The 23,571-nt window shown below is 53.7% G+C and overlaps 1 protein-coding gene across 6 annotated transcripts in view; it reads right to left on the bottom strand.

The window, feature by feature from the left end:
• Positions 1-13,743, bottom strand: part of SLC22A23 (solute carrier family 22 member 23) — a 126,048-nt gene extending 112,305 nt beyond the window's left edge. For all 6 annotated transcript variants that reach the window (XR_012062505.1, XM_072945765.1, XM_072945766.1 and 3 more), the window contains exon 1: positions 12,576-13,743. Coding sequence is in view for 5 of the 6 variants with exons in the window: in XM_072945765.1 (XP_072801866.1) it covers positions 12,576-13,208 (633 nt within the window). In the remaining variant the exon portion in view is untranslated. The remainder of the gene's footprint in view (positions 1-12,575) is intronic.
• Between the last annotated feature and the right edge of the window lie 9,828 nt (positions 13,744-23,571).

The raw sequence follows: 23,571 nt of genomic DNA, 5'->3' as shown, positions 1-23,571 counted from the left end.
TCTGCGCCCCCTGGAGCCGGGCGGTCGGCTCCAGTTAGTGGAGGGGCCCCTGGTCCGCAGTCCCGGTGACCAGGCTGACTTTCAGATGGACACGTGTCGTGGGGGATGTCACGCTAGGACCACCCCGGGCACCCCGCCTGCGCAGAGGGGGCCACCCAGCTCTGTTACTCAGACACCGTAAACCATGTTTGCGTCTGGCTCTGGCCTCTAGCACTCTGTGTCCCTGTCCCCCGGGAGCTCTCGTTTCCTGTCGCTGAAAACACTATCAACCCTCCGTAATGGGAATTAATTATGGAAAAGGCGAGTCTGAATGAGAGCCATGTTGAAAATAAATACCTTTTACTTGCAAATAAATGTTCCGTTTTCAAGTAATTAACCACCGTTCTAAGCAGAGGGTCAAAGGACCCATTTAAGGAGTGGGTCACCGGCATTACCCGTTTGTAGGTAAACACGCTGGGGCCTCCCAGGCTGGGCTGACCCCATGTGGACCCTTGGGCTGCAGCACTCATCCGCTCAGCAGACCCTTCTTCGGGGGTCGAGGCCCGCCGGGTGGTCGTTCACTCCCTGCAGCATGAGACGCCCCCTGCAGGGGAGCCACGGTCTCACCGGGGCTGACCCCGGGCCGTCTGCTGGGCGGGGTCAGGGAGCACAGTGAACTCCTATACCGGCCACGCCAGGGTGTCTCCGACTCGGTGTTCCTGACGTTTGGGCCAGGTCACCCTTGGCTGCGGGGGGCTGCCCTGCGCCCCGTGGTCAGCAGCACCCCGGTCCCTGCCCATCAGATGCCAGTGGCACCCCCGTCTCCGTTGTGACAACCACAGTGCTTCCAGGCACTGCCACGTGTCCCCTGGGGGAGGCATTGTACCACGCGGAAATGTCCGAGATCTTTCTAAAAACACCGGGTGCCCGGGCCCCCCAGGTGTCCCGCAAGCTCCCCAGTTGACCCTAGGGGCCCCTGACGCCACCCCTCCAAGCCTAGACCCGAAAGACCAATTCTGTCTGCACGGAGCTTCACTCGGAGAAAAGGCTCCGTGACCACAAGCCCTGAAAAGCAGCGGCTTGAAAGGCAGCGGCAGGAGAAGCAGGCAGGGGCCGTGAAAACCCGCCCACCAGGCCCGACTTCCTTGTAAAGGCCACGGTGTGCCACGAAGGACTTGAAGCCCGGGAGTAAAAGAGCCAGTCAGCTAAATTTAGACCAAAACACCGGGATCGGGGGCGAGGGGGTGGATGAGACCAGAGGCTGGAGGAGGGGGCCAGGCCAGCAGGTAATCGGATACACAGGTCTGGGGCTTCGAGCAAACATCCAGGGTACAGGTAAGGCCCTGGGGCTGCCCTGCTCAGGCCGCCCGCTGGAACCCAGGTGTCCCCTCGCCCAGAAGACTCTCCCGTGTGAAGTCCTGACCCCTAGCGCCTCAGAACGTGGCTGTATTTGGAGATAACGCCCTTGCAGAGGTAACTCACTTACAGTGAGGTCACTGAGGTGGACCCTGATTCAACAGGACTGGTGTCCTTATAAGAAGAGATGAGGACACAGACACACACAGAGGGATGACCTTGAGGACACGGGGAGAAGGTGGCGTCCACCAGCCCAGGAGGGAGGCCTTGGGAGAAACCAGCCCTGCCGACACCTTGACCTTGGATGTCCAGCCTCCAGACTGTGAGGGAATAAATTTGTGGTGTTTCAGCCACCCCGAGTGTGGTGCTTGTCCTGTGGCCTGTAAGGAGCTAGGACACCTGGGGACGACCTTAATGGGTGGATGATGAGAAGGACTCTCTCAGGAGACTGGTGGCGGGTACACCACGGAGCAGAAGGGAATCCAGGGAAGGTAGCGCCCACCCTGAGATGGGGTGGAGGACCGAACGGTCAGTGCCAAGGCCACAGAGAGGCCGCCTGACATCCCTGACGCTGTCCACGGGTCTGGCATCAGGCCAGTCTGACTCTCTCTGCGGCACTGGGACCATGGGGCCCGGGTGAGGCGGGACTGGCAGAGCTGGCACCTCCCAGGGGCGGACAAACTGAGATGGAGAGGCCCTTGGTCAAAACCTCTGGGAAGGGGCTGCGGCAGAGGCTGGATGGAGGGGCTGGAGGGTCCTGAGGACATGGCACGGACGGGCCGGCCTGAGCACTGCTCCCCAGCCCTCCTGGCCAGCGAGGCTCCTCAAGCCAGGCACACTCCCCACCTGCCCACACCCCAGGTGAGCTCACCCCTGCGCCCCACACCGTAGCTCCCACCCCGGGAGCCCTCTGCCCAGCACGGCCCAGCCCATGTGTGCCTGGAACCCTCCACCTGACTCTGGGCTCTGCTGCACCAGGAGCTCATCTCTGGGGCAGAGGCGTCTTCTGTCCATCAGGTCGCTGCCCAGGAAGGAGCAGATGTTCTGAGAGCAGGACCAGCGCAGGCGCCACACGGGTGGCTGCGACACGGCCTGACGGGGGCGGGGCTGGACATAACCATTTTCAAGTCGTAGGACACACCTGTGTTCACAGCAGCATTGTCACAGCAGCCAAAAGGAGGAGGCAACCCACTGTCCACTGACGGACGATGGATAAACACAAGTGGGATCAACACAATGGAACATTATTGTTCAGCCACAGATAGGAAGGAAGTCCTGACACGAGCTACAACGTGGATGAACCTTGCGGACACGCTGCTCGTTTGAAGCAAGCCGGTCACAAAAGGACAAAAAACGACTCCACTTCAGTGAGGTACCGAGAGGAGTCAAATTCACAGAGACGCAAGCAGAGCAGTGGGGGCGGGCGGGGGGCAGTCAGTTTCTTTTTTTCTTCTATTTTTTTTTGCTCTTTGGGAGGAGGAGGGTCTCAGCCCAAGTCCTGGGTTGCTGCCTAGGTCCAAACTGATACAGCATTTTCCTTTAAAAAAAAAACTAAATAAAATAAAAGGAAGTAAGCAGAAGAAAGAGGAAAAAGCACTGTTTCTAAGCCAATCACCCAATTTTGTTGTGTGTCGGAGTCTGAGTGAGTGAGGTTCAGTTTGGGAAGATGAGAAAGTTCTGGGGACGGATGGTGGCGATGGTTGCACAACACTGTGACTGGATTTAATGCCACTGAACTGTAAGCTTAAAAAGGGTTCAAATGGTCAATTTTATCTTATGTATATTTTGCCACAATTAAAAAAATTTTAAGTTGGACAAAAACTATTCTGCAAACAGCACGTATATCCACTTGAGAACAGCGGGTTCCTCGGGAGGGAACAATCAAGGGTGTCCAGTTTGCAAAGCATCTCTTAAACGCGCAGAAGGAGCAGCTTTTAACCTAATCTGGGAGGAGACAGTGTGCAGTGCAAACTGAGGCCAAGAGTGTGACCACCCACAACTTAACAGGACCCCTGGGACTCCTGAGGCTAGTTTACGCGGGCATCCTCTTCCCTGGGCTCCGTCCTGAAATGATGCGAAGAAATACAGTGTGACTCTTAGCAAGCAGGATGATGCTGTGTAAAGGCTGACCCTCTTCCCTACTTTAAAAAAAGCCAGAAAACAACAACAACGAAAAAGGCTGATAAACACTTAACCGGCATTCCTCCGACTTGGCACTCCTCCCCGCAGGCTCCTGTGACTCAGCTCTCGGTTCACCGCTCAGATAAGAAAGCTGACTGTCTCGCCCCCGGTTCGAAGCCTCCCAGCTCCTTGGGGCCCCTGCAGGCCCCGGGCTAACCGAAGATCCAGAACAAAACCGGTTGGGGCCAGCTGTCCCCACCCTCGCCCCGGGTGAGTTATAGCTTCACTGCAAGAAATCGAGAAAAAGATACAAACACAGCAAAGGAGTAGGGACGCAGAAAGGATTTGAAATCAGGAAGGACTTGGAAAGGCACAGGGAACACTTGCGTGGCTTTGCGTCCGTGACAATGGCTCTGTGATCACGACAGGCAGGGGGTGGGGGGTCCCCAGCAGCGGAGCCTGGCTCACAGGGGCCACAATTGGCTTAGTGCTCTGATCTTGGTAATTGTTGTTGCACAAGGGGCCCTGCATTTTCAGCTCGTGTGGGGCCCACAAGTTACGCGGCTGGTCCTGGCTAGAAGAAAGGCTTGGAGGAGTCAGGGTACCTGCCCTGAGCTGGGCAGGGGTGGGGGCCAGACTTTGATACACATTTCAGTGTCTGCCCAGGGGTTCGCTCTGACCTCCCTCTGATCTGGAGCCCGTAACTGAGGCCATCTCTACCTATTTCCTCAAAAGGGTATTCCTGCTAAGCTGAAGGAGCCAGGTAAATTACATCCTGAATCTTTGGGAAGAAAAAGAATACTTCATCTAAAGCTCTTAATGGTGAAATCACCAGTATTCATTTATTTTCCATCAACTGTCCAAAGATCCATCTCTAGTTCCTTCCACCCCAATGAAGAGCAGATACAGCTGCCCCCTGTCCCATGGTCTGAAGGGGCCCCCCCGCCCTGGGTAGCCACACCCCGTGCTCTGCAACCTGCCTTCCCTGCCCAGCTGCACATCGCAATTGCACCCAGGAATCTGGAGCTGGACAGAGGGCTGCTCACCTCCGTGCCGGCCGTGGTCTGACCAGGGACCAGGTGAGCAAAGCCGGTCTGAAAGGGGAGGGAAGCTGATTTCAGGGGAAGCCGATGTAGCTTCTGAAGGGGCTGAGGTGACAGCAGGGCTCCTGAAACAGCCCCCGCCCCGTTTTCTGGTCTTGGGCCCCGCCCTCAGGTTCCTGAGCCAGCCCTGCATCTTTCCAATAAATTCCGTTTCTACTTGGTTAATTAATTTGCATTCTGTGCTCATGACTTGCAACCGAACGAGTCCTAAGAAGAGAGGTTTGCTAGTGTTCGACCGCGCGGGCTGTGCTCTAACACAGCCACGGTTTGTTTTAGGGGAAATCCACTTAAATCAGTCCATAACCCTGCCCCCTTTCCCGGAAACGCAGGCTTGTGAATCTCCCAGTCACTCTTCGGGGGAGGCAGCCCATGTGTAATGACCAGCACTGGGAAAACATTGGGAGAAGCTAAGATCGCAGAGCAGTCTGTGGACGGCCGAGCTCAGGGTCAACGCCTCCCGCAGACCCGGTGGGGACGAGACCCCAGGTGGGCCGGGGCCGGGCCCCTCCCCGGTCAGCACCTGCCCTGAAGTCAGCTCTCTGATCCTTGCGGTCCCGGCTCAGGTTACCATCTGCGTCCCCTTAAAATTCCACCTTCTCTCTGATCCACTTCCTCCCAGCACAGCAACCCAGACTTCAAGCTGCATAGACCATCCTCCGTCAAAGGTACGAACTCAGACTTCTGACCCAGACCTCAGTGGAGGCAGAGACGCACTTGGCAGAGCCCCCTCCCATCCCAGGGCCCCGGCCAGGAAGCTCCCTTCCTTTTCAGACCCCAGAGCCCTGCGGCCAGAGACACCTGCTGCTTTAAGACAAGAACTCTGAAAACCAGCCAGCTCCTTAAAGGGTCTTTCAGCCCAACCCCGGAGGTCCTTTCTGGTTGGACTCCTCAGGCCACCAGGACTGGGCATCCTGTCTGAAGGGCACACCTCGCTCCCCACGTCACCAGTTTCTGGGCGAACACTAGAGGCAGCTCGGACCTCCCATGGAATCCACCACTCTTCCAGGTGTGGTGCGTCAGCCCCACCCCAGCTAAGCATTTCTGACCTGACTCGTTCAGCCAGTCCTCACCCCACAGATGAGGAAGAAAGGCATCAGGTCTCCTGGTGCCTCCTGTGAGCCAGGCACCTGGAGGGAGGGCGGTGGGGGAGGAGGGCTCTCTCCCATTCTGCCCCCGTCCCAGCAGCCCTGGAGGGAAGGGGAGCTCTGGGCCCACTTCACCCGTGAGGTTCCTGCAGATGAACGGGTCATAACCCACACCTGCCAAACTGAAACGCTCTCACCCTTTTCATGACATCAGCTCAGGGAGGCTCAGACATTCACAGTGAGGACTTGGTGGGTGAAGTGGGAGGAAGGCACCCCGTCCTGGGGGAGACAGACAGACAGACACAGCTGGGTGCTGCGAGCACTGTGTAAGGACTGGGCTGATCCGAAGGAGGAACAGGGACCAGCCCGCAGAAGGAAGGAGGAAAGGGTTCCAGGAGGTGGGCTCAGAAGGGAAGGCTGAAGGAGCAGAGATTCGGGAAGTCTGCCCAGGGAGGTGGGCACAGCCCACCCCAGGGGGCCACAGGTAGCCACTGCACAGGGTCACCCCGTCCTCGGGGAGCAGCAGGACCATCTCCGATTGGCCGGTAAAGACAAGAGAAAGGGCGGCCACCCCAGCCCCCAAACCCCAGGACAGAGGCAGGAGCACCCTGCAGGGTGAGCAGGTGAGAGGTTCTGGCCCTGCAGCTATGGCTTTGGACACGCCAGTGACCTGCAGGCTCATTCTTCTCCATGCACTGAACTTTGGACCAGAAGATAACGCTCGGGTTAGCTGTGCCCAGGACAGATTTTACCTACGCTGGGCGCTGGGCAGAGGTGAAGCTGTTTGAATGAAGTCAGTTCTGGCCAGGAGCTTCCCATTTCAGGGTCTTTCAGCCTGGTGGAAATTTAATGAGCACCCTCCCCTTCTGAGCCAGAGGGTAAGAGAAAACGCTAGAACTCTCTAGGTCAGTGCTTCTGCTGCCCACAGCCCTGGGAGCAGGGGCCGGCGCACTTGCCCCAAGCCTGGGCTGGGCCTGCGAGGCTCTCACGGCTCCTCCCAAGCTCCTCTGTTAGCAGCCTAAGCAGACCTGGGCCTCCCCACTGCCCGTCCGTGGCGCCCCACGTCTCCACCGCAGGCACAGGGCCAGCCCCAGGCCCTCTTCTCACCCCACAGGCTCTCCCTGGGCCGCCCTCAGCTGGCCGGGTTCACCTCATGGCTGTGAGTCACCCAGCCCCGCGTTCCCAGCTACACTGCCCCCGCCAGTCCCAGGCTCCTGCGGGCCACAGGGCCCTTGAAGACACCGCGCCCTCGCAGGGACACGCACACACTCTCCCTCCGCCTCAGCCTCATCTCAGAGCCAGCCCATCTGGGCCAGGCTCGTTGTCCTCTCCCTCATTACTCTTTCTTTCTGCTCACTTAACTCAGTTAGTAATTAAAATGTGATTATAATTAGTTAAGGTGTGTCTCCCTCGTTAGTCTCTAAGCTCCACGGGGGCTGCACGACTTCCGCCTGTCATGTCAACACAAAGCACGAAGCCTGGCCCCGAATCGGCGCTCACGTCTGTGAAAGGAAGGAGGGAGGGAAGGAGAGGTTAAAGGAAAAAAAAAAAAGAGGTGTGGCCCAGAGTCACAGGTAATGGTATAATGATTGCTTCACAGCTGTTTCTTGCAAGAAAAATAAACCCAGGTGTGTGCCGTTTGCTGATTTCCGTGGTATAAACGCTCCCGCCCCGCCGACACCCGGCCACCAGCCCGGCTGAGTCCTGAACGTGGGGCCGAGCTGGCTCCAGCACCGCTGGTCTGTGGCGACAACAGGACGAACATTCAGAGGCCAATCCTACCTTGGGCTGAAGGCCAAAATGAATTGAGACTTGTGAAAAAATGCTAAAGGCAAGAGATTTTGCAGCCAGTCCAGAAAAGGATGCAGGAAAGGTGAGACCTGGGGACAAATCCCCCTCAAGAGATGGAAGAGCTGCTTAGCAACTGTGCAGCTTCTGGTCCCTCCATCAACAGGGATGAACCAAGTTCTAAGGGTAGGACCTTGTCACGAGCAAGTCGAAGCCTGCAGGACATGCTGTTTCAACCTACCAACCTAACGCCGGCTTCCCTTCCTAGCAATTTACCCACATAGCTCAACAGGAGCAAATAAGAGAGACACTGAGATCATAAAAATATTCGAAGAGAACATGGAATTTTCCCCCCTAATATTCCAGGATCATGGAAGCCTTAAATCGAACAAAACCCGGGAACCATAAATGAAAAGATTAATTCCTTTGGTGCTACACAAACCAAGTCTCTGCATAACAAGAGCACCATAAGCGAAATAAAAAAACCAAACAAACTGGGGAAAAAACAGTTATGAAATATCCAAAATGATTAACTTACTTTATGCATAAAGTACTTCCATAAATCAGTAAGAAAATAAAGTCCCCCCAAAATATATACACAAAAAAGCGAAGGCTGTGAAGAGACAGCTGCTCAAAGGAAACACAACAGCTCAAAAACGTCAGAGATGCTTAACGTCCCTTGTGACAGGAGGATGCAAATGACAACAGTGACCAAATACAATTTCCCACACACCAACCTAGGAGGCATTTAAAAGGATGATAAACCCTCGGGTCCGGGGGGTGTGGGAGCGGGACCTCACACACCATTGATGCAAGTGTGAGTTGGTAATGAGATCTCTGTGGAGAGCACTTTGACAACCTCTATCAAAATAAAAGTGTAGCCCAGTTTGACCCTCCATTTCTAAAAGCTCCATGTGTGCCAGAATTTCATTATATACTGTGTACCAGCAGAGACTGGAAACAACCTAAGTGCCCCTTACTAGGTGATTTGTTACATTATTACACAGACAAGAGTGCAGGGCTCCCTGTACTGACATGAGCCCGTCCCCAGTGGAGGTGAACAAAAGGCACAGAACAGTGTATATGGTATGTTACAGTCTGTGAGAGAAAAATATATACATGAAAATATGCTTAGAATATTTCTGGAAGGATACATAAGGAACTGGTAACCATGGTTGCTTCTGTAGAGGGAAACTGGAGGCAGAGACGGTAAGAAATGTTACTTTTACTGTCTGATTTCTGCCCGAGTACCTTACCTATTATAGGCAATTTCTAAAAGCAGACGTGCACAAAGATGTTCCCTGTTGTGTTGTATACACCAGACAAACTAAATAAAACCACCGCTAGGATGACCTGTAGGTGAGTTCTTCCTAAAGATATTCTGACTTTGATAATATGGTAATTATTTTTCACCCTAATTAAACTGTACTGAGTCACTTTAAATAACTTCTAGTCTTGAGCCCCAGAAAAGAATTGAAATTACTTCCTGGGATATTTAAACAACTCTCAGGTTATTTACAGGATGAAAGCCAGCCATCTGAGAACTCAAGGAGAACAGAAGAAGTATCAGAAGACTGGAGACAGACAACCTTCCTAATTTTCATGTACAGAAAGAGTGGAGCTCAGAAAACGTTGCTGACACTGATTGGGGGGAAATTCTAGGGGTTACTCAAGGAAGTGGAGAGCAGTGGAAACCAACAAGGGTTCCCTCTGAACAATGCAGGATAAACCATGCAAATGATTGAGAGAGAGATTTTAAAGCCAGTGGGTTTGTATTAAGTAAGTGCTGACAATCCTCCATGGATAAAGTGGAGAGTTATAAACCGCACGGGGAAGATGAGTACCTGGCTCTGGTATGGAACACGTGACCCACCCAAGGGTGGTGAACTGACTTAAAATCCAGGACAACGCTCAGGGTTAAGACTGGCTTGGATCGCTCAACGTTCTCAATCTAAGGAAATAACATGTAAAAATGTTTTGAAAACTTTACAGGGGGCACAAAAGAAAGGCGGCGTTATGGTTACTAGTGTTATTGTTTTGAAGGCGTTGCAAATTCCGGAACCAATAACAAATGCCAGGGACCGAGGTGAGAAATAGAAATAAAAAAGATCCTAACTGGAGAGATCTGATAACCCCAAACTAGCAAGATGAACCCTACAGCGCACGCCCGTCACTCGAGCACAGGCTGAGGAAGCCCTGACTTTACAGGATCCCATTGAGGTTTGGTGGCCGTGGCCTCGAGGTAGACAGATGACATGTCTACAGAAAGCCTTCGTGCATCGACTGTCACCTTTGTTAGCTCTGAGGACACGTACACCGAGGGGAATGATCAGTACGGCAAGTTCTGTCCCGCATGGAAGGACTGAAGGAGCTGGACGTTTCTCAGCCAGGAAAGAACCGAGTACTTAGGTGTTACCAGACATCTAAGCACGTATTATACCAAGGAAGAAGAATCCTTCCGAGGAAAGAGCAGCATAAACAGGCATGAGGTGCCTTGAGCCATAACCACCAAAACCACGCCTCTGCATGGAGGAGTGACGGCAGCGGGTCCGCCCAGCGAACAGGGCATCTGGAAGGGTCGGCCACACCAGGGGTGTTTCTCTGGAGTGGGGAGAGGGCCTTGTAACTCTAATAACCTGGGACTTGACCTGGCTTGGCGGTTCCCCGTGTGTCGATGCTATTATGGCCTATACGATCTATGATATTTACGCCAATAATATATATTTACAAACTAAATTTAGTATAACGAAATATGTGTCTGGTGGGTGTCCTGTGTCTCCCCCCACCTAGCACTTGGGGACAAACAGGGCCTGTGTTGCGGGGAGGGGCACATAGCTGCCGCAGGTCTAATGATAAAGACCCACCGGAGGCTTACTTGCACGTGGGGAGATGGTGCGCACTGGAGGAAGAGGGGACAAAAGGCAACTTCTCAGACCCTGAACTTTCATCCACTAACAGAAGCAGAAGCCTTCTGCCTCTGCTCCCACTTGCCAACAAAGCAGTCGGGCACCTGACCCCTGGAATCAGCACCCACTGCGTAGACACTCCGCGTTCGGACATCTGACACGGGATCCGGCGGACACAGCCCGCAGAGGAAAGTCAGCCTCGGGACCTGCCAAAATGTGCTTTAAAAGCCCTTTAAAGCATTGGTTATGGAACAGAACACTGTGGAAGGACAGGCCTTTATTTAGATCTTATTGGTGAAAATCAATACGTCCTTCCCAGTCTTTATCTTACAGGAAAATGTGTCTCTGCCTATTGTCCCCAAGTCTCCACCACTTGGCCTGCCCTGCCAGCTGTGTGCACCTGACGCATCAGGGCCCCCAAACCATGTGCAGCCTTTGGGCCATCTCTGACCCCCTCGAGGGCCTGCTGAGAACACCTGCCCGGCTCTCCCAGCTGCTCCCACTGCCTGCTTTCAAGAACTGTGTTAATTTTCTCTTCCCACCATCCGTGGCAGAGTCCTCACTAGATAACATTCTGTCTCACCTCCTGACTTTCAAGTTGGCCTCCCCTCGACCCCAGGAAAGAGCACCCTCTGCCCACATCTGCTGTGATCTGCCTTACTCCTCCTCTTCTTTAGAAAGAGGCTTAATATGCCTTGCAAGTCCTTACTTCCACAGACATACAAAGAGTGCTAAGATAGTCATTGTTCTTAATTTTTCCTCGCTAGGAGGCAAAAAACTGATATGGCTGCCCCCACCTCTCCCCCGTCAACGGGAAACAGAGTCACAGAAATGCCTTTGCAAAGGACAGGCTGACTGGAGGGGAGCAAAGTGAACCAACAGAAGGGTCCTCCCAGTCAACAGTCTCCAGAGGACAGATCGCTTCTCGCTAGGCTGGTACGAGATGAAGACCATGGTTATGATGATGTAAGAATTTCATTTTACACATTCAGGAGGCATGCCTGTTTACTAACACATGTTGGCAGGGGGAGGTATGGAATACATGCACAGTGATTATTATAAGCTGTCCAGTTTCAGTCTTGAATTTAAACAAAGCATTTAAAACTCTGCCACAAAATACCCAGACGTGGGGGAGTGGTCTACATAGACTCTGAAATGCAAATTAGTCCTTTAAAACACTCAAGGGGCAAAAACATGCAAGTTGCTTGACACATTGTCATACAATCGCTCCTATGTTCAGAAATACAGCTGACAGCAGGCGCTGATTTTCTAGTAGTGCCTGTTCTGTTTTCATGTGGGCCGTGTTAGGACTCTCAGCACACTCCTGCTCCGTCCACAGGGTGCAGCGCCTCAGCTAGAGGGGCCCCACTGGACTGGAGCACTTGGATACTCAGCTAAAGCTGACCAGGATCTGATCTCAGTGCCTGGACAGAAGAGCTGCTGTGTAAGGGTAGGGGTGGTCCCAGAATACCAGAAGTTCTTAGCATCCTTCCTGTACCCCGGTGGTGTTTTCTAAAGCCCTAGGGAGATATTTGAGGGAACACCGTGGTGGCAAAGCCCAACGTGAAAAATGTCAACCTTTGGGGCAGGCTGAGCTTGGGGACAGGGAATTTTCAAAAGCTGTTTGCTTCTCTGGCCACAACTTGGGTTCCTTAGTGGACTTTAGTCTGTTTCCAAAGTCAGCCATTGGTGGCTGAGGTCTGCCAGAGATACCGCCTGGGAAGGCCTATTCTCGCGAATGCTATTTCTTTGTGGGAGATTTGGGGGCAGCTGGCCAGGCACAGGGCAGATGCCGGGTCCTGGCTCCAGCCGGAGACCTTGAGAGAGGTGCGTCCTCTCCGGCTGGCTGGTGACAGATCAGGCCTCGCCATCCGCGGGCCACCCCAGCCTGAATGAAGTGACAGCTCGAGAGTGGGGGAGGGACGCTGGAGCCTTTGTAGAGGGAGGGGAGCCCCTTCCATGTGTGCGCTGGGACGGAGCTGGGATGCCAACGCGGGAAGGCTACGGCGCCCCTCGGAGTTGGGAGGCACTGCCACCGCGGAGGGCTGCCGAAGCCTGGCTTCCCACCCGGGGAAAACCCGTGTGCTTAGGGGACGGACGGAGATCAAGCCCACGTGAGGTGCGTGGACCCGCGGGCTCGCACCACTGCGGGACCTGGGTCTGCACGAGGGCGCGGGGACCGCGGAAGGCAAAGCGCTCGGGAGGGGGACGCGAGGCCGGGCGGCCGTGGCCCTTACCTTGCTCACCACGTTTTGGACCAGGCCTGTGCGGATGCCGTAGTCCCACGCGTGGCAGTCGCAGTTGGAGACGTTGTCCCCCTTGTCCGGAGGGGACGGCAGGGGCGGCGCGTCGTCCCCGTCCGCGCCGCTGCTGTTGCCCAGGGTGCCCGCCGTTCCCCAGGCGGCGGTGGGGAAGGGGGTGGTCGGGGGGCTGGTCCAGTTGGCCAGGTCGCCGCCGCCCCATCGGCCCGCGGCCGTGACCCCCGCCGGCTCGGCGCCCGTGCCGGCCCCGCGGCACCAGAAGTTGGGCTGGTCCAAGAGGAAGGAGTCCGAGAACTGGCTGAAGCCGATGAACAGCGCCGGGATCCAGGTGAGCAGCACGAGGGTCTTCTGGTAGCCGCCGCCCAGGCCCCCGAGGAAGGGCAGCACCGACCCGTCGTAGTCCAGCAACAGGAGGCTCGGGTGCGGGCCGCCGGCGGCATGAGGCGCGGGCAGAGCCTGGATGTCGCCGCCGCCGCCGGGGCCCGAGCGTCCTCCGAGGGGCGCCGAGGCCGCCGCGTCCCCAGGCGGCAGGGCGCCGTTCTCCTCGGCCGCGGGCGGCAGCCGCCCGGGCCCGCCGCCCGCCGTGTCGCGCCGCCGATCTATCGCCATGGTCCGGGCCCGCGGCGCCCGCAGAGGCGCATAGAGCGCAGCGGAGGCTCCCGCGGGGCCCCGGACAGAGCGCGCGGGCCCGGCGCCTCCGCCGCCGCCGCCGCAGCCGAGGAGGGCCCGCCGCTCGGAGGGACGCTCGGCCGCCGCGCGCGTCAGTGCGCCCCCATGCCCGGCCCACCCGCGCCCCGGCTGCGTCCCCGGCGGGCGCCGGGCGGAGGGCGGGCAGAGGCCGCGGCCCTCAGCCGCCGCCGCTCATCCGCTCAGCGGCCCGGGCGCTGGCGGCCGAGCCCGCCGCTCTCCGCGTCTCCGCGCCCGCCGCGCGAGGAGGAGGAGCGGGCGCCGCGCCTGTGCCTCTGCCGGCCGGCGGGAGCCCTGCGGAGCGCAGCGCGGGCGATGCGGGCGGTTCCGCGCTCCCCGCGCGCTCGGGATGTATTTATCCGACCCCGGCGCCTCCCGGAAGCCGCGAGCTCGGTGCTAGCCTGCCGCGCCGGCCGCGCTCCCCGGCTCGGCAACCCGGCCTCCCTCCGCCTCCCGCGCCCCGGCCCGCCCCCTCTCCCCCCGCGCGGTGGAGGTAACCGCGGCACCTGCTGCGCCGGCTCCTGCGCGCGAGCGCCCCCTCCAGCCCGACGCGCCACCGCCGCCGCTGCGGGAGCCCCGGGAGGGGCGGGGACACGGGATGCCCGGCCGCCCGACTCAAGGATCCCGGCCCAGGCCCGCTCCGAGCCCAGCGGGGCCAGGAGGCGGCGCGCGCTGCCGCGGGCGCGTGGGCTGGGAGCCCGGAGGGGGCGGCGCGGGCGGAGCGAGTGACCGGGTGGTCCTCAGGCTCCGCTTCCCTCCCACCCTGCGGGCACCGTCTCTCGGTGACCTCTGCTCGCTTCCCAAGGGCCCGCCACCAGCTGCCCGCACCCCACGCCCGGCCCCGAGCCCGAGGGTCGCCAGCGTACGGGAGCCACCCTCTCGCGCTTTTTCGCGGTGGCGACGCGGTTGAATTTTGGATCCGCGAAACCGAGTCGAGGAGGCTCATTTGCCAATTTCAGGCCGCCGGTCACCCGCAGAGTCGGATCACCCGCGACCGACCGCAGCACCCACTCCCAGATCGCCATTTCTTGCCCTGCTCCCAGAGGAATGCAATCGAAGTACAATGCTGTAAGGATATATTGCCAACACAAGTTATATGCACATGACCGTGAACGGTTCTGCTGTTCCCCACCCCCTCCCCAAGCTCTTGCATTCCCTTTTCCGCGGAGTGCACAGGCGCACACGCGGGGGCCAGCCTCCCCTCCTCTCCCGCGCTCCAACGCCAACCGTGCCCAGCCAGCGCCGTATAAATAACACCGCCCTGCGGCAAACGGCCGCATTCGCATATTTCCTCCTGCACCCAGACCCGGCAGGCACCCTGCACCCAGCGAGCCCAGTGTTGCAGACACGATATTCTGAGAAGTTTATAAATGGAAGTCTTAGATAAAGCTGTCCATTTCCAGCCGTGTTTAAGGGAAAAAAAGTGAAAGAGATGCTTTTGCTTTCCAAAAGAATAGCCTCTAAGCTGCATGTACTGAATCTACTCTTGCAGTTCCGTTATTTGCTTACATTTTTAACCTGCAGCTCTTTTTATTATGGGCAGCACGTCCTTCCCATGTAAAATACTGACACAGTGGAGAGAGAATTCTTTCAGAGGCTGCCAGAGGGCGGGCCTGGGAGGTCTTAGACTTCCCAGTGGGGCTGAGAAGGGGAGATTAGATAAGTATGGGGGGCGGGGGTGGGGGCGGGGGGAGGGGCCCACCGGGCTGCAGAAAACCCCTACCTCTGCGAAATGGGTCTCAAAACCCGAACTTATTTTAACCCTAAGCACTTGGTAGTGTTCAATATCTCAGGAAAGACTGAACTTTGCAGGGTTGGCTTTCAAATGCTCAATCAGTCCTCATGGGGCCCCCCTCCCCACACCAAGAAGTGGGTCTTCAAGACAAGGCTGTCGGGTTAGGTGAGTGCCAGATCAGGAGTCTGCCACAGCAGAGCCAAACTTCTGGCTTTGAACCAGATCTTCTGACTTTACATTTCAGGATTTCTCCATTTCAACACACGGGGTTGAAAAAAAAAAAGTAGGAGTTTTAAAAGATACTTGTCATATTTTTAGGTGGGGAGAAGCCCCCACCCTGGGGTGGCGTTTCATTGCCAAGCTGTTATTAGTTCTTGTCTCGAAAAGGTGGTACAAATCCTCAAATGGTACATTCCCAGAATTTGGGGACACACTCAAAGTGGTACCCTTTGGAATTCAAGCTAAAAGGAAGTCACAGAAAACGTCTGGAGTTAAGCAGCTGCACCACCCACCTAGGCAATGTAATTAAGCTGCTGATTAGATGAGAGATTTCCCTAAATCCCTCTTGGGTCAACCTGCCCCCCCCACTCCCATCTAGTGGAGAAGATTAAAAGGTAACAATTAAACTGGCCTTCAATTTATGAAGACAGACCACCAGTGACCTCACCGAAGGACCTAGAACGAAAAGGGGAAGGAGGAAGAATTTGACGCTTGGGTAGCACCAGGGTGGGTATTTAGGTTTCCCGGCTGGTACAGGGCAGCCGACCAGGCACCTGCTATCACGTTCCCCTACTGTACTGTCCTGCCTGGTAGATATCACCGCGTTCTAGTTCTCTTGTTTACTTATTTATTTATGACTTCCTGCCTCTAGAGGGTTCCTGTACTCAGCTGTGCTCCTGCAGCCTGGCGCATACAAGACACATGTATTTGTTCAATACATGAGGGTATCCAGTTACTCTCATTCAGTGATATCTGGTAGGGTCCTACATCTCTGTTTACTTTGATTCTTAAGTCACCAAGCAACCTTTTCACATTTCTTTAATCTCTCAAATATAGTACTCAGATCAGCCAGCCTGAGAATTCAAATGATCTTGGCAATTCTGTTTCTTATTCTAAGTTATCGTGGTTCGTGGATTAGCTCCGAGTGTGAAGTTCTTGTGGGCAGCCGTCAATTTGCAGATGGGTTGGTTTGTAGGCCAAACATGTCTCCCAGGCCACACACAATGTTTCCAGAAAAATAACTGTCAACGCTTGAAAATCAGGAGATGGTACATTTTTTAAGGACACAGCAGAAGCCCTGGCCCTTCCTGATGCCATGTTGCGGGCTGCAGGGATGCGTTTCTTTGGAAGGCAGCAGACGGGCAGCAGTTCTCCAGCTCCCCTTGTTCCTGCCGGGCACACAGGGCTGAGCGTCACATCATTTGTCTGGCCCCAGAGAACATTTGAGTTTGTGACTCTAAATTTATGTCAGTATCCTGAACTCACTCATCTCCATAAAGAGGGGAAACTGTTCTTTCTTCTTTTGAAAGCACGTGAAATAATCTACTTGTGATTTCCTAAACATTGAGAAAACAATGAAAAGAAATAAAAGATGCAAGCTAATCACCCATAAACTTGAACAATTTGATTTCCTTGGAGATAGCAGGAGGAAAAAAAATATGTTAGCTTACTTCTAAAGTCTATAGAAATTGAATTTTAAATCCTCCATGATTCTGTAAAAGCCAGTTTCAAGGAGCTGGTGTCAGGATTAATCACCTTAAACTTCACAGTACTAGTCATGGCAAATGGATCGCATGTTGGATTTTTTTGCCTGTATGTTCATGCTTTTACTTATATTTGAAATTCAGATAGATAATATTTTAAAATATCACATGTCTTTTTTTTATTCCTGCAGTTTGATTTCTTTCTTTCAAGTAATTATTTGCAAAGTAGGTTATCTCGATTTTTGGAGGAAGGGAGAAAGTGATATGAAATTACTTTCAGCTCTACTTGTGTGCACTTGAACGTTGTTTATACCATCCTTTGACTTTTGGAATGTTAACTTTGACTAACAAAGGTTTTGACATTTACAAAACCTATCATAAATGAAACTGAAAAAATCTGCTTTTGTTCTGTGGAAGTAATAAAAATGTCACATCACCTAGCCTAAAAAAAAAAAAACTACAGTTAATATCTTGAGAAAAACTTACTGAGTACAAGCCACATTCACTCCTCCTGATCAAAAGGCCAAGTGAAAGTGAATAGAAACATGAAGATAAGACTTCTATGCAAAAAGTGGTTCAACTGTAAATGTGATTGATAGGGTCCCATTAAAACCTTGGTTAAAATTTAATTTTGAACTCTTCTGTTGAATTTAAAAATAATTAGCATAACAAATTGATCTAGAATTCAAGGTTGACTTTTGTTTGCTAAAAACAACAAATGTCACGTTTGCCTTATCGTGCTTAAAGATGTTGGTTGTCACACACACACACACAGGAAAAAGGACAGAATGCCAGGAATTACAAATGAACACTATATCTCATGCCAGCATGGTAATAACCTCTTTTATTTGACGAGAATCATCCCCAGATTTGCAAATGACCCTCAGGTGTTGGCAGCATGAGGGATCTGAAGACAATCATTGTTGAGAGGGTTTGTGGGACCCCAAATAACGAAAGTTCAGGGGAAAGAACTTTCACTTCCTAAGAAAATAATGCTTTTTAAACCACTCTTCCTGACTCTTTCCCTGCTAATTCTAAATGGGGATGAAGAAAGACCCAGCACTGCGTGGTCTGGGTGGACCCCTAGCCAACTCCAAAGCTTGTAGCCTGGTTTCCTTCAATGGCTGGAAACCAAAAAAGGGTAAGAGTAAGGAACACACCCAAAAGAGGTGGAGCATAGACCCAAACGCCCCTGCACACAAGGAAGGGGCTGCATCAGAGGGATGTCGGAACAGCTGAAAGCTGCTCCCAGTGTGAACAACAAGATAAATAGTCATGTTGGATAATAACCCAAAATACAAAGTAACTGTCCGTGGGTCCATACTGATATAAACAAATGACTGAATAAAAAACGAAATGGGGATATTCTCCCACACAGAAGAATTGCACGTCATAGGGGTAGGGACCTGGCCCTCAAGAAGGCGGAGCATAACTCTGCACTCATCAAGTGTCATCTGCCTGTAGCATTTCCTTCCAAAGAGGACAATGTGGGGAGAGAGGTGGGGGGAGGAGGTTACAGTGCAGGTGATCAGGGTCAACCCCAACAGGGACAAGTCATCCTGAGAGCATGTGGCCTGGACCCGATGTGGTGAGAAGGCCTTTTACCTCCGGGGTCTTCCTCCCAAATCCCATAGCCCCAGCCTAACCATGAGGAGACATCAGACAAATCCCAGTTGAAGATTCTACAGATCCCTGCTCAGGACTGAAAACTGTCCAGGTGCTCAAAACCAGAGGCCAGAGACAAGATGACAAGGTGTGATGGGGCATCTGGATGGGATCCTGGGAGAGAAAGAGGATATCCCCAAACACGAGGAAAATCAGAGTGAACTATAGATTTTAATTAATAAATATGTATCAGTATTGGTTCATGAGTTGTGGCAAATAGACCAGACAAATGTAAGATGTTACTAACAGGGAAAGTTAGGGGTAAGGGACATGGAAACTCTCTGGACGAGCCTTGTAATTTTTTCTATAAGTCTAAAAATATTCTAAAATAATAGTAATATTTTTTTAAAAAGGTGATTTAACACTTTCAAACACCATTTCATTTTAAGCTCTAAAGCAGTAAGTCCCCTCTGTATAGCTTCCACCCCTGTGAAATTTTTAATCGAGTAAAGATTTTTTTTAATTGAAGTATAGTCAGTTACAATGTGTCAGTTTCTGTACAGCACAATGTCCCAGTCATGCGTATATATACACAAATATTCATCTTCAGGCTTTTTCATTAAAGGTTATTACAAGATATTGAATATAGTTCCCTGCGCTGTACCAAAGAAATCTGTTTTTTATCTATTTTTATATATAGCAGTTAACATTTGCAGATCTCAAATTCCCAAATTTAATGGTTTGAAACCCAAAGTTGATGGAATGGAAAAAAATCGAAAAATAATTGAAAAGTAAATTTTAGTAAGAGATTGTTATAGTAGCTAATTTTTTAAACTACACCAACAGCAGAAAACCTGCCTGCTCTGGTCGGTCTGGAAGGCCGGCGGGGCGGGGAATGCCCCTCTGAGGCATTGTGTCTGAGGGTTGTGCCGACTAACTTTGTTCAAATTCTCTTGTATCCTTTGAGCTGACACTTCCATCTTTTCTCGTGTTTTGATCATCGGCCCAGAAACGCACTTAGACTGGTTTCCCTTTAATTTCTCAGAGTTCTTTTCCTTCTGTCTTGTTACCCTCCTTAAAGATGCCTTTTTAAAAACGTTAACAGGGAGCCTTGAGGGAGGCAGCAAAATCCAAGTGTGTGGAGCAAGCAGCACGCTTCTAGGTGATGGAAGGGGGTGGCTGTAGCCTCCAGTTAAACGTCTTTGACAGGAGCCAGAAAATGCCGGGAATATAAACTAAGGGCATTCAAGTAAAGCTCCATTTCTAGTAGGTGTCCCTACAGGACAGAGACCCGTTTATAGGTCTCAGTAGCCCCACTGCCCGGGTAGCACTGGCGGGTTATATGGAAAGTCATAGCTCACTCTTTGAAAGTGATACCTTTGGGGTCGCCAACCCACAAAAATTGTCCCTGTGGCCACTGTTTGAACAAAGGACCCGGGCTGGACAGAGCTTCATCTGAGCTGGCCTGGAACAGCGTATGTTCTCCCCCTCAACCTGGGGCAGGTGACTGCAGGGCAGCTCCCTTGCCTGCTGCCTCGTTCCAGGGTCTGGTTCCAGGCACCAAAGCCTGAGTCCAGGAGGATGAAACTTTCAAGCCCCCAGAACACTAGGCAGGACCCGGGAGTGAGAAGGCAGGGCATGCAAAGTCAGGCTGCCCAACTTTTTGTCCAGGCCTCACAACCTTCCGGCTGTGTGAGCTTGGACTGGTCACATCACTCTGTGAGCCTTACTTTCCTTATCAGTAAAATAAGAGTAATCATAACACCTGCCTTACCTACCTGTCACCTGACACACAGGCTTGTGCTGAGCAACATGCGACGTGACATCATGTGAAGGGGGACTTGGAAGGAAAGTCATCGGGCCATATCCAGTATGACCTGGGTGCCGTCGGGGGTGGCCATCCAGGCCCCAGCCACTCAAGAGACCCAGACTGAGCTTATCTGAGTCCTCATTCCCACAAACCCGGGTCGGATTCCAACATCAATCAGACAGAGAAAAGGGGCTGGAATCCCCAAGACATTTCATTCCATTAGCTCTGCTAAGTAATTCCACAGTAGGTCCCAATGGACACAGAGCTGGAGCACACTGCCTGTGGTTGGACCTCCGTGCGCTCGATGTTTCTGGCCCAGACCTCTGTGTATTGTCCTGAATGCCCGGTGGCCCCTTTGCCTGGGGGCAGGCCAGCCGGTCCCCAATCCGGTGGACTGGGCTGAATCCACATTACTGAGAATGGAGGACCGCCATACCCCAGCCAGTGTCCTGTCCACCTGACCCAACCCCGCCCAGGAGCAGCACCGGCCCGGGTTCCCTGGCCCTGATTTTATCCCCAGGCAGAGTTAATGCTGGGTGCTGGCCCCACTGCACCCAGCCCGCCCTGTCTGGCTGCAGACATGTCACGCTGCATCTTTGACAGAACCAGAGACAGAACACGTTCCTAACAATCTCAACAGCCGTCACGGTTGTCCATACCCTTCCACGTGCGTTGCCTCCCTTGAAGTACCTGCACACCTGGGAAGGCACAGCGGGGGCCACGGTGGCAATGAGGAGGACAGGTGGCTTTGAAGGCATGGGTCACCTGCCCAAGGCCACATGGTACCAAAGCCCAGGCTCAGAACTGGAGCTCAGACCGGCCTCATGCCAGACTCAGGGTCCTGGCCCCTACAGTGAGCACCCTGCTCTGGCAGAAGAGAGCTTGGAGGGGCAGGGAGCCCCCCAGGTCTTCCTGACTGGATGGGGCAGGGGACCCACATCCATCCGACAGGCTCACGCCCGGCTGCAAGGCTGCTGCCCAGTCCTCTCAACAGAAAGCTGTGCCCCGGGGACCTCCTTGACCCCTTCAAATGCCTTTGCTCCTGGAGTAGGTTTGCTCTCTGCCCCCTCACCTGGACCCTGGGAAAAGCCAAACGGCTTCCCTACAGGAAAGTGCCTCCTACAGCTCCTCAGAGAAGGCACCGTCACCCACCACCCCCCAGGGGACGCATCTGAGCCCCTACGCTCTCAGGAATCCTTTCTCTGGTCAAGGGAATCATTCCAGCACTCACCCTTAGTCAGTGTCCAGAGCAGAGCCCAAGACAGCCAGGGCTTCCGGAAACATGCCCACTTCCCCTGCGTTTGGGGATCAGAAGTAGTCCCCCGCTGAGGAGGCTCTGGAGTGTAAAATTCTCTGTCCTTCTTGTGTGAGATGCTCAGAAAATCCCGATGTTGGACACAGAAACACACAGAAGTACAGGTGAGCACCCATCCCTGGAAGCCCCTGAGGAATCTGCCACCTTGGGCTGGAGCTCAGCCCTCGAGGTGCTGGGGGAAGATTTCTGCAGAAAAGATCCCAAAAGGGGAATCCAAACTCCATTTTCCGTGACTCTGTTTTGTGTTTTTGTCCTTTGTTCCCCACCGAGTTCATTGCAAAATGACCTTCATGCCTCGCATCAGATGAGGGTTTTACATATAGAAACAGGTGTCTTTAAACAGTCAGGCCCGAACGTGCACGTCTGAATCGCTCATCCCTGGAGGACGACACGACGAGGGAGCAGCCGTCCTTCACACCTTTCCGTCTCTTTTCCTGAAATTGCACTTGGAGTCTACAGAACATTCTTTGAATTTTCTCAATGGTGAAAACATTTTTTCACACTCTTCATTTTAAGAAAAGTGGCTGAAAGTCTGTTGAAACCAAGTTTGGCGATGAACCGAGAAGTATCTCTGAGGTCTGGAAGTGACCCGACTGTGAATTAAGGAGGAGGGGTTTCTTGTGTTGTCGTGTGTGGCCCTGATGGTCACAAGTTCCTTCTGGGGCTCGGGAGGCTTTCATGGAGAGGAGGCCTTGCCCCGGTGACAGTGACAGTGACAGTGGCAGGCTTGGCACAGCCACCGAGAGTGTCCCGGCTGCTCGGTCCTCATGTTAAGCGCCACTCCCTTTTGATCTCCGTGGAGTGTTCGTCCCTCGCCTCGTCATTTAATGAGGGTGACGACATGTCCAAACCCCAGGAGGAACCGGAGAAGAACTTAAATCCGTCCTTGGTCACGTGTCCTCCGCATGGAGGCGCGTTGCATGATTGCTTTCACTGGGAGGGGCCTGGCATTCTAACTGGGAGATGAAAGGATTCCAAGACAAAGTCAAAAGTGTTCCGATCCTCCAGGGTCTCTCTTCTCCAATTTTAAGGCTTCCCCCACCCCCCTGCTTTCAGAGGAGAAAACATGTAATGGGTGCCCCTAATTAGATCTCAGGGTGTGAAATTCTATGGATCCTGATTTGGCAAGTTCAACTCAAATGCGCCTTTATCAGTAGTTTGATGGGGACCTTCAGTAACCTCAGGATAACCTGCTAATCGCCCTTTATGCCAGGAGGGGACTGATTCAGGGGGCTCCTTTCTGGCCCCTAATTACAAGCCCCGCGGGTTCTGGACTGGGTGCTGATTTGTCTCTCGCCTCCAGCAGCGTCTCCCCTGCAAGTGGGCCTCGCTGCCATCTGGAGTTCTCTGTTGCTGAGAGAGGCTGTTCTGCATGAAACTCAGGTGTGAACTCACTAATTAAGACCTGTAGGAAGCTCTGCAAATAGCCACCATGCCTCCCCCCGGGCAGGCTGGGCGGATCTTTCCGTGGCCTTCCTAGCTGCCCCCTGGCCTGGTGGCGGCTAGCGGGATGCGGAGAAGCGGCTCGCACAGGGCCGAGCTTGCTCGAGTGTTTGCCAGTGCATCACGGCTGGTTTTCCTCCAAGGCAGCAAGAAATCAGTACCGACTCCCTTTCCGCGGCAGGGAGGTATGGCTCTCAGATGCTGCCGCGAGGGGAAGCGAGGCGGGGGCTCCCCCCACCTGCCCTAAGCCTCTGGATTTCTGGGAGAGGAGACTGAGGCCCAGGGGATTGCATCCTTTGGCTTCAATGGAATATTCCCCAGAGGCCAGCCCGGGACTAGAGCTCCGTTCTGCTGCTTCCCAGCTGCCACATCCTCCACGCAGCTCCCTAGACAGTGCTTGTGCAGAACCGCTGGGGGCAGTGATAACAGTGCTGACCCACGACCAGCAGGGCGAGCTCCCCGACGCGTCTCCAGCCTCATCTCTCTGGAAACAAATAGCTTGAATGTGTTCATGTGAGTCCTCCCTGCGCTCTCTCTCGCTCTGAAACTTGAAGCTCCCTGAAGATACAACTGTGGATCCTTTATATTTTGTAGCTTGCAGGGTGGGGGGAGCTCCGTAAGTGCAGAATACCAGGCAAAGCCAGCTACCCCACAAGGACCCCCTCCGCTCTCCT

This window comes from Vicugna pacos, chromosome 20 (genome assembly GCF_048564905.1).
Source record: "Vicugna pacos chromosome 20, VicPac4, whole genome shotgun sequence".
NCBI classification, from domain to species: domain Eukaryota; kingdom Metazoa; phylum Chordata; class Mammalia; order Artiodactyla; family Camelidae; genus Vicugna; species Vicugna pacos.
The sequence above is the reverse complement of the archived record's forward strand: the minus strand, read 5'-3'. Positions and strand labels throughout refer to the sequence as shown.